We start from the raw sequence: 10,520 nt of genomic DNA, 5'->3' as shown, positions 1-10,520 counted from the left end.
AGGGGAAGAGGAAGTGATGGAGGAGAAGAGTGGGGAGCTGGATGGAGAGGGCGGGGCGGGAGGATGCAGAGAGGGAGCCGGCTCGGATCGTGCGCCAGTGGCAGGAGGAAAAGTGGGGCGGGAGGAAGGGTTCAAGGGAGGTGACCGTGAGGGAAGGAAAGGTGAGAGGCAGAGGGTGAAAAGCCAGGAGGCAGAAGCGAAGCCAAGTAAAGGGCAGGGTCTCACTCAGAGCCCTCTGTGGTAGGAGGTCAGTGGCAGAGGACTGGGATCGGGGCCAGCACCCACCCTAAATGGTAGTATCACCTTGGGCCAGTCATACCCTCTGGCCTCCGATTTCTTCTCTACAGAATAAGGTTGGCCTCAGTGACTGCTCACTGGAAGTTCAGCTCCGACATTCCATGGCTACATATGTGAGGGAACCAGGGAAAGTGGAAAAGCAGAACTCCACAGGATCCAGCGAGGCCACTAGGTCTAGCTCCTGCCCCAGTCTGACACCGTGACAAGGTCACCCTGGGCTGGGAGTTCAGGCCAAGTCAGTGCTCTGTGCAATGCAGGCAGCACTGAGCCCAGCTCCTGTCCCCATCCTAAACACCTCCTCTTCGGGCCCCCTGTCCCCTCAGCTCACCCCATGACCCAGGCTAGACCAAGACACTGCTCTTTCAAGCCAGTCCACTTCCGGGGACCCTGAAATTGAACCCTATGTCCTCCAAGCCACAACCTCCAGTGTGTGTGCTATCCCCAGCAAAGAGCCCATCTATCTCAGTAAGGTACCTCTCCTATGTAGGAAACACAGATATCTGGAGCTCCCAGGGTCAGGCCAAGATTCTGAGTCAGGCAGGTACCTACCACCCAGCCCACTCTCCCTAGAGAGTTCCTATTTTTCCAGGGACCTGGCCCCTGGACACCAGAACTTTATGGAACATAGTATATGTGCTCATGTAGCTCACCAAAACCTTACACACTGTCTCTCAAATTCACGCCAATACTTAGTCACTGAAACCACCTCGGTTATGCACAATCTGAGTCACACGAACACCCTCATTAAACACACTCTGGCCTGTAATCCCGTGCCTTTGGGAAGCTGAGGTGAGTGGATTGCCTGAGCCCGCGGGTTCGAGACCCGCCTGGGCAGCGAGACCTCATCTCTACAATAAATCAAAAAATCAGCCGGGCGTGGTAGCGCATGCCTGTAATTCCGGCTACTTGGAAGGCTGAGGCGGAAGGATCGCCGGAGCCCAGCAGGTCGAGGCTGCGGTGGCCGGGAGCGGCCACTGCACTCCAGTCTGGGCGACAGAGCGAGACCCCAACTCAAAAAAAAAAAAAAAACAACACTCTGTCTCTCACACATCCCCTTTCCTCCCCGCCCACACTTTTAGTTACATACTCACTCAAGCATAGCTATCCATTCACTCACTTCCTGGAGAAACTCTGAAATAAAAAGGCAACCTCTTTAGATAAATAATCAGGCAAATGTTCCACCCTTGCTGGCAAGCCCACTACCCCACTCACCCACGCTGCCAACTATACACACACACGTTCACACACTTACATATGTGCATAAAATTATGCCCCTTCTGAAGGAAAAAGGAAGACAGCCAGGCGTGGTGACTCACGCCTGTAATCCCAGCACTTTGGGAGGCGGAGGCAAGAGGATTGTCTGAGCCCACGGGTTTGAGACCAGCCTAGGCAACATGGCAAGACCTTGTCTCTACAATAAATTAAAAAATGAGCCGGACGTGGTGGCACACACCTGTCGTTCCGGCTACTTGGAAGACTGAAGTGGAAGGACCACCTGAGCCCAGCAGGTCGAGGCTGCGGTGGCCGTGAGCGTGCCACTGCACTCCAGCCTGGGTGGCAGAGTGAGACTCTGACTCAAAAAAAAAAAGAAAGAAAGAAAAAGGAAGAACCATATAGGGTCAAATGCAAAAGAAGGGGAGGCTTAAAAAAAAATCTCAGGAAGAGTGATTCATCGGTTTGGAAACTGTAATGGCCAGCTGGATAGACCCAGGCAGACACAGAGGATGCCCGCCAGTGAGAAATAGGGCAGGAGGCAGACACAAAGAAGTGGGAAGCTGGAGCCTCTGCTCCACTCTCGTTCCTTTGAGCTTTATTAGTCAAGATCTTTATCAGTCTTATAACAGAAAGTTTGGAGGCTTTACTCCCAATTTACAGATGGAATAATTGAGTGGGAGAAAAAGAGTCTTAGTACCCTCGATCCCTGAAAGAGGCAGCTGAATAACCCAGGAATCCTAGCTCCCCAGCCACACTCCTCTGCTGGCCCTCACACAAGCCCCTCCCCACCAATGAGGGCCCTAGGGAGGAAAGGCGGAAAGGAGACTGGAGGCAAATGCTAGGAGTGGATGGGGACCTACTGTCTAGACAGCCTGGGCCCTGAGCTGTGTGGCTTTCTGGGTCCTCCCCTACTTAGTCCACTCCCAGATCTTTCATGTGGTCTGGCGCTGTGGTCCCAGGGTGGGGCAGCCTAGACCCAGATTGGGATTCCTCCTCATTTCCCTGGCCTTCTCCCTGGCTCCACCCCTTGCTCTGTAGAGAAGAGGACAGCATGGGATGTGCCAAGATGCCCCGGTACAGGGGGTGGAATGAGGACCTTCCTGGCTCCCTCTCTTCATGCTCTCATGTTCATAGCTCTGTGCTAAAGGTTGGCATCTACTTTCTGCCCGCCTCCCCCCTCCCCTGGCCCAGGCATATTCCCGCTAGCAGAGCCTGTCACTGCCATCTCTGCTTGTCATGAAGTGTGTCTCTCCAAGTTGCCTATGGCTGGGCACAGTGCCCAGAATGATGCAGCTAAGGCCAGAGCAGGCTCCTTGTTATTCCCAGGGTAGTCTTGTTTTCCAAAGAAGAGGGTCCCCTCTACAAAGTCAGATGAGGGGAACAAAGCAGGGAAAAGGATCCTCTTGTACATATACCCACAGATAGGCATATGGCCAAAGAGTTCTCATATACACATAGGAGTACACATACAGACATTTTAGTACCATCAGTCCTGAGTTCACCCTGCCGCCCACTTGAACACACTGAGCCATAAACACAAGGAAAGACACAAACACAGAGATACACACAAGCCCAGAGTCACAAACATATCCGGAGATACATAAACACTCCAGTTACACAGACACACAGAGATAGCACATGCACCCCCGAGCCACCCAGTTTCCAGGGAAACGCACTCCCAAGAATGTCCGGAGTGGGGCCAGGCAGGGCTGGGCTTGGTGCCTTGCTCCAGAGATGAGACAAGGAAACCCTCAGCTCCTGGAGCCCAGGGGAGGGGGGTGGCTGGGGAGAAGAACACCCATTCCTTTGTGCCTCTGCCTACCCCTCCACGGGCTGCCAAGCTTCTGAGACAGGCGAGCCCAGACAAGAAGGCTATGGAGGTGGGAGGAAGAAAAAGGCAAGGGGGTTTAGGGTCAGAAGAGAGTAGGAGGGTACATACTTGGCAGGGTGGGCTTCTGGCTGGAGAAGGGGGGGTCACTGGGGCCATAGGAAATGCTTCAGAATCCCATCTGGGCTCCAGGCCCTCCCTCTTCTTTGGGAGGATGCACTGGGAAGACTGGACAGCAAGGGCATACAGAATCCTGGTTCCTCCACCCCGCTCACAGCCTGCAGGGTGACAGTGTGCTTACCTGGGAATGTGATGGGTTGGGGACTGGGGTGGTAAAGGCTGGGCTTTCTTTGAACTTTGCCCTGCCCCTCCTTGCTGCTCTATTGTCTCACCTCCATACTCCCATATCTTGGAGAAGATGCTGTCTCTGAGATTGAACAAGATGGTCAGGAACCAGATGCCATCATAGCCAAGGCCCCAGTTACGGGGGTTCCTCCTCTCATCCAAAGTCAGAGATCTGGAAGCCCTGGAGAGGGCAAGGGCCTGCCTGCTGCTGCTGGTGGACGGACCTGCCTCTCTGAAGTCGGTTGTCCGTGCCCTGGCCCCCACCCAAGGGTAGGAAGAAAAGATGGGGGCAAGATCGGGTCTCCTGGGCCAGCTGTGAAGGGAGGGATATTGAAAGCCCCCAGGGGGCGTGGCCAGAAGAGAGGGAGACAGAGGAGTGAGGGGGATTTCCACTTTGAAGGGGTTTCTAGCCAGTTAGAGCCCTGGAAAATGATGCAGGGCCATCAGTCCTCCTGATCAGAGCCAGGCTTAGCCCAAAGCTCTCATGGTCCTGTTAACTTCACACCCAAATCTGCTTTTCTCATTCACCTAATCTGATGATTCGCTATATGAATTCATGCCCAGAACTCTGTTTCCAGGGTGAGCACTCCTGGCCCATCAAAGTGCCACCTGGGCCAACCCCTTAGCTACCTGGTAACCATAGTAGTGCAGGGCCCAGTTTTTTTTTGTTTGTTTGTTTTTTGAGTTGGAGTCTCACTCTGTCGCCCAGACTGGAGTGCAGTGGCTGCTCCCGGCCACTGCAGCCTCGACCTGCTGGGCTCCGGCGATCCTTCTGCCTCAGCCTTCCAAGTAGCCGGAACTACAGGTACGCGCTACCGCACCCGGCTAATTCTTGATTTATTGTAGAGACAAGGTCTTGCCAAGTTGCCCAGGCGGGTCTTGAACCTGCAGGCTCAGGCAATCCACTCGCCTCAGCCTCCCAAAGTGCTGGGATTATAGGCTAAGCCATGGAGCCTCTCCAGGGTCCAGTTTTTAGAACTGCCTTACACAACAGAATGGGCCATTGCTTTGGGTCATAGTCATGATCCAAAGACTACTGTCACATAGTCTTGTAACAGGAGGAGGCATGTCCTCAGATTTTGCCACCAGATTTTACCCTTGCCCCATCCCCATCTGGAGGTATTGTCCTCCTCTCCAGCTTCTCAAAACAACTCCCTCTTGGCATCATGGAACAATGCCACTGATACCTCTCACTGCTGCTCCAATTACTCTTCCCCAACAATCCCCACTATGCCCCAGGCCCTCTGATAGCAGGAATCAGAACCTCTTCTCGCCTCATAATGTAGGGAAGCAGATTGGGAGTGACCAGAGAAGAAAAGCAGGTTGAAGACCAGCCTGGATGCTGGAGGGTTTTGGGATACTGTTTTGTCACATTCAGATGCACCTGAGCACTCCATCCTCAGTACAGGCCACTCAGGCAGTTACCATGGCAACTACCACAGCAGACTTCCTCAGCGCCTAACACACACAAGCCTTGAAACAGAAGCCCCCTCTGTTTGGAGGTGTCAAACCTTACCCTGAGTGAGCCGAGTGGGCTGCCGGACAGGGAGCCCATCAATAGTGCAGGCATTGCCACAAGGGTAGAGGGTGAGAGTGCCCCGCAGGTTCTCAATGTAGCAGTGCTCTGGAGCCAGGCCTGGACCCTGCAGAGAGATGTCTCTGGCCGCAGAGCCAATCACCGTCCTCCCTGGAGACAGGAGGCAAACTGAGTCAGAGGGGTGGTCTGGGCTGAAAAGGCAGGGACAGGGCAAGGAGGGCCACAGTGGACAGACATTTCCACATCCTACTGCAGCAGGGAGAATCTCTGCTCACCACAGCCCACCCCTACTGGGCCCCTTAGCATGGTCTGGAGAGTGAGTAATAGAAACTCTTCCCTAGCAGAGAAAACTGCCTGAGGATGGAAAGACCCAGCAACAGAAAGACAAAGAGGGCATGATAGGACCCAGACTCCATGGAGCAGAGTAGAGACGAGGACCTCTTTTCTGCACTTTCCCTTGCTCCCCCACCTGCCTCTCCCTGTGTCCTTTTATCTTTCTCCCCTTTATCCTACTTCCTCTTCTTCTAAGTCTTCCTTTCTCCTTCTCTCCCTCCCCTCTGCCACCTGCAACCTCTCCCCTCCCTCACTCCCTCCCTCTTCAGTGCAGCCTCTCCCCTAACTGCAGCAGGAATAGCCCCTCCCCCTGGCAGAGCCCCTGGGACTGGTATTTGGAGAATGTGGGGAATGTAGTATCACCCAGGCAACAAGTGCAGCCAGGAGAGGAGAGAGGGAGGACTGAAGCTGAAAGGTGAAGGGGACCATGCCAAGGCCTTATCTTGGGCGATCTTGTCCCGACTCCCATCTCTCATTCTCCACCTAGGGTACATTCTCCATGCCAGACATTGCCCTGGAACGGGGCCCCCTTTCTTCTGGGAAACACCAGTCGCTAAGAGCAATGTGCTCTCCTGTTTCTCTCAGTGCTCTCTTCATTTCTAAACTGATCTTTAATCCCAGCCATGGAGCCAGATTATCTACCGAAGAAGACAGGCAGTCTGGGGAGGCAGACACAAGGGAAGCAAGCTGGTGGGGTGGGGAGGTGAGCCCTGCCAGCAGACAGCAGAAGGGCCCAACACACAGGCAAGAATCCAGGCCCCCCAGGCAGAAATGCCTCTAAGGATGGAGGGGTGGAGAGTGGGAAGCCCTGTCCACACTTACCTTCCTCCAGCGGCAGGAGGGTGATGGCCGTGCTGAGTCGCCCGCTGCCCAGGCTCACCAGATGGGGTTTGTCCGTTTGTACTTTCAGCCCTTTGCCTGTCTCGATCAGGTCCAAGGGTCCTTTCTGCAGGTAGTGAGGGTGAAGGATGAGCATCATTAGAGGCTCCAGGTCAGCACCTTACCACACTGGTCCCAGTCACACCAGCACTCTCTCTAGCTCTTGCCCCTTTCCAAAGGGCTCTGAGGGTGCTGAAAGGCTTAGCACAAAATCTTACCCAGAGCATTACTGCACTAAATTGTAATGAGATCTGAATCTAGGCCACTAACTCGTCCCACGTCCCACTGGATTTATCTCGAGTCTTGGCTTTAACTGCCCTTTTGTCTATTAAAACAGAAACGAGAAGGGTGGGAGGTGTGGGGATGGCATTGGGTAAGCAGCAGGGGGTCCTGCAGAGAAGCCCCTCCCTGCAGACTTGTCCCCGGTTTGGGTCCACTTGGCCATTGCTTGCCACTGCTAGACTGAATTACAGGGGCGGGTAGAGGCATGGATCAAGGAGAGTGATACAGCCCAGGGTCAACCCATAAACTGCTTTCTGACTTTCAAAGAGTAGTTTCTGGGTGAACCAATTAACCTGATTCAGATAAAGACTGAGCTGTTAATAGGCTTGGGACCTGGGGAAGGGCAGAGAGGAACAGAACTGCTGCTTTCAGCCTTGCGCTGGGACCACAAGGGGGCAGAAGAGCTGAGCCCATCCTCATCAACAGCCCTCGTGCCCCTCGGCCTTGGCCCCCCACTCACCTGCGCCACAGCCTGGGTCTTGCATCCAGGGCCTACCTGGTTCCTGTTGAGAGCGTCCATGGTCCTAGGACTCCAGAGCTCCTGGGGACAGAGCAGAAAGCAGGTGAGGTGGGAGGCCAGGGCAGAAGAGGGAAAGAAGTAGGCTCTGTGGCAGGTTTCTCAGGGATGGGGCAGCTCCAGCCACCATCGTTCCCAGCACGCTCATGCTGAAGAAAGTGGAGGCAGCTAAAGAGTTTGGGTGGGGCCTGGAGAGGCAGTGCCAGGACTCCAGCTACAGAATAGGTAATACACCTATTCTGCCCCCTGCCCCTTGCCGCCCTAAGAACAAATAACCCTGTATAGGGCCCAACTGTACTTCTGTGCTTTCTTGCTACTCAGTACCAGCTTGGCAGCTGAAGATAGATTCTCAGCCATGGAGAGCCTTAAGCAGGGTTGGGAAAAGTTACCTGAGTGGGAGAAGCAGAATCCAGGGAAGACTCTCCAAGGGCCCTCAGATGGGTGGCAGGGCTAAACCAGGCTCTCCCTTCCCCAACCTTTCCTTCTCCTCTCTTTGGGGGGGGAGGGGAATATGTCCAGTAAGATCGTTTCTTAAAGGAGACAGAGGAAAATCTCAGCCATTTCTGCCATTTCCATATGTCTCAATTCCTATACCTTTTCTTCCCCAGAAAGCAACCTTACCCCAATACAATCAGCTTAACAGAGAGGAAAAAAAAAAAAAAAAAAAAGACGAGGTGCAGTAGCTCACACCTGTAATCCCAGCACTTTGGGAGACAGAGGCAAGAGGATTGCCTGAGGCCAAAGGTTCAAGACCAGCCTGGGCAACTTGATGAGCTTTTGTCTCCAAAATAAGTAAAAAAAAAAAAATTAGCCAAGTGTGGTGGCGCATGCCTAGTTCTAGCTACTTGGAAAGGTGAGGTAAAAGGATCACCTAAGCCCAGCAGGTCAAGGATGTGGTAGCCGTGAGTGTGCCACTGCACTCCAGCCTGGGTGACAGAGTGAAACTAACAAAAAACCCCACAAAAATCAAAACCAGCGGTAACTAATACTGGGAATACGGGGTTCTTAACTCTTGGTTCTTAATTGGCTTCGTGCTATAGGAAGCTTAGGCCCTTAGAACCGAGGGGTAAGAGAGATTCCAGAGTCAGGATTTGAATTCCCCTTCCACTACCCATCCCTCTATATTTTTGGTCCCTATGAAATGTGAGGAAGGAGCTGGGCTCGATGGCTCAGCCTGTAATCCTGTGCCTTTGGGAGGCTGAGGTGAGTGGATTGCCTGAGCCCGTGGGTTCGAGACCTGCCTGGGCAACTTGGCGAGACCTCATCTCTACAACAAATCAAAATGAGCCGGGTGTCGTAGCGCGTGCCTGTAGGTCCTGCTACTTGGAAGGCTGAGGCGAAGGATCACCGGAGCCCAGCAGGTCGAGGCTGTGGTGGCTGGGAGCGGCCACTGCACTCCAGTCTGGGTGACAGAGTGAGACTCCAACTCAAAAAAAAAAAAAAAAAAAGAAATGTGAGCAAGGACCTCTGTGTGCTAATGTGTGCCCACATACCCACGCCTTGGCCAACTAGCTAAGGTGTGAAACTTCCATTAGCTGCTGAAATGTTACTGGAGAAAGCCGAGAAGAGTGGCTGAAAGGGGAAGGAGGCAGGCCCAGGAAAGCAGGGTTTCCCTCTACTTTCTCTTCCAGTCATCTACCAGGTGACTTGGAGAGGAAGTTGGGGGCAGGACGCAGCATTCCAACGAGTGTCTGACCCTGGCAGTGGGTCCCAAGGGCCTCAGCCATGGAGTTACTAAATTTACCCTCCCAGCTTCCACCCTTCCGGACCTAGACTGCATCATCTCCGTCACCATTTCCACCCAAGCTGGCGGAAGAGAGGCCGGAACACAGCCTGGGGCCCACCCTAAGACTGCCTGGGAAGAGGAGAGAAAAAAGGCCGTTAGTCTACACCAAGCCTCAAGCTGGCCTGGCACCCTCCCCAGGAGCCCTGGCCATGAGGAAGAATTTCCAAGGACAGAGATTGCTGTACTGCTTCCTTAGACGCAGGGAAATCCCTCAGCATGTTCTGAGGGAGGAGAGGCAAGAGAGTAGGTAGGGAATGGGGAGTTTATGTAAAAGAGGGAGTGAGAAAAACGACATCATAAATAATGGTGAAGGAAAAGCATCACCTTTAGTGGAAAGAGCTTTAGATTGGGATACAAAAGGCTTGAATTCTACCCTGACCTTTAATTTATTTGTTTGTTTATTTATTTATTTATTGAGTTGGAGTCTCACTTTGTTGCCCAGGCTGGAGTGCATTGGCACGATCATGGCTACTGCAGCCTTGACCTGCTGGTCTCTGGTGATCCTTCTGTCCCAGCCTTACAAGTCGCTGGTACTACAGGTACATGCCACTATACCTAGCTAATTTTTGGATTTATTGTTGAGATGAGGTCTTGTCAAGTTACCCAAGCTGGTCTCAAACCTTTAGGCTCAGACAGTCCTCTTGTCTCCACCTCCCAAAGTGCTAGGATTTTTTTTTTTTTTTGAGTCAGAGTCTCACTCTGTTGCCCAGACTGGAGTGCAGTGGCATGCTCCTGGCCACCGCAGCCTCAACCTGCTGGCCTCCGGTGATCCTTCCGCCTCAGTCTTCCAAGTAGCTGGAACTACAGGTGCACGCTACCACGCCTGGTTAATTTTTGATTTATTGTAGAGACGAGGTCTTGACAATTTCCCCGGGTGGGTCTCGAACCCACGGGCTCAGGCAATCCACTAACCTTGGCCTCCCAAAGGGCTGGGATTACAGGTTGAGCCACCAGCCAAAGTGCTAGGATTATAAGCGTGAGCCACCGTGCACAGCGACCCTGACTTTATTTATATATTAGCTGTAAGATCTTGGACAAATTATTTGACTTCTCTGCTTGTCATTCTTCTATAAAACTGGAATAATGATTTAAAAAAAAAGATAGCTGGGTGTGGTGGCTCACACCTGTAATCTCAGCACTTTGGGGGACTGAGGCAAGAGGATTGCCTGAGTCCAGGGATTCAAGACCTGCTTGGGCAACTTGGCAAAACCTCATCTCTACAACCAAACAAAAAATTAGCTGGTGGTGGTGGCCCGCGCCTGTAGTCCCAGCTACTTGCAAGGCTGAGACAGAAGGATCACCTGAGCACAGCAGGTCAAGGCTGCAGAGGCTGTGAACATACCAGTGCACTCCAGCCTGGGTGAAAGAGTGAGACTCCAACTAAAAAAAAAAAAGTCTGGATCAGTGCTTGTCTGGGGTTGGGGGTGGAAAGGGGAGTGACTTTATTTATTTATTTATTTATTTATTTTTGAGTTGGAGTCTCGCTCTGTCACCCAGACTG

The 10,520-nt window shown here is 52.9% G+C and overlaps 1 protein-coding gene across 4 annotated transcripts in view; it reads right to left on the bottom strand.

The window, feature by feature from the left end:
* PHLDB1 (pleckstrin homology like domain family B member 1) overlaps positions 1-10,520 on the bottom strand; it is a 53,100-nt gene that overhangs the window by 38,831 nt on the left and 3,749 nt on the right. For 3 of the 4 annotated variants that reach the window (XM_021714934.1, XM_021714933.1, XM_021714935.1), the window contains exons 1-3: positions 7,177-7,261; positions 6,378-6,501; positions 5,202-5,372 (exon numbers count right to left, since the gene is read on the bottom strand). In XM_021714934.1, the coding sequence (XP_021570609.1) occupies positions 5,202-5,372; positions 6,378-6,501; positions 7,177-7,236 (355 nt within the window). In that variant the 5' untranslated portion in view covers positions 7,237-7,261. Of the gene's footprint in view, positions 1-5,201; positions 5,373-6,377; positions 6,502-7,176; positions 7,262-10,520 lie in introns of those variants that run through there. The other variant, XM_021714932.1, reaches the window with a different exon arrangement.

The sequence above is a fragment of the Carlito syrichta genome, unplaced genomic scaffold, assembly GCF_000164805.1.
Source record: "Carlito syrichta isolate Samal-C Ts95f unplaced genomic scaffold, Tarsius_syrichta-2.0.1 Scaffold305880, whole genome shotgun sequence".
NCBI classification, from domain to species: domain Eukaryota; kingdom Metazoa; phylum Chordata; class Mammalia; order Primates; family Tarsiidae; genus Carlito; species Carlito syrichta.
This window is presented reverse-complemented; position numbering and strand designations above follow the sequence as displayed.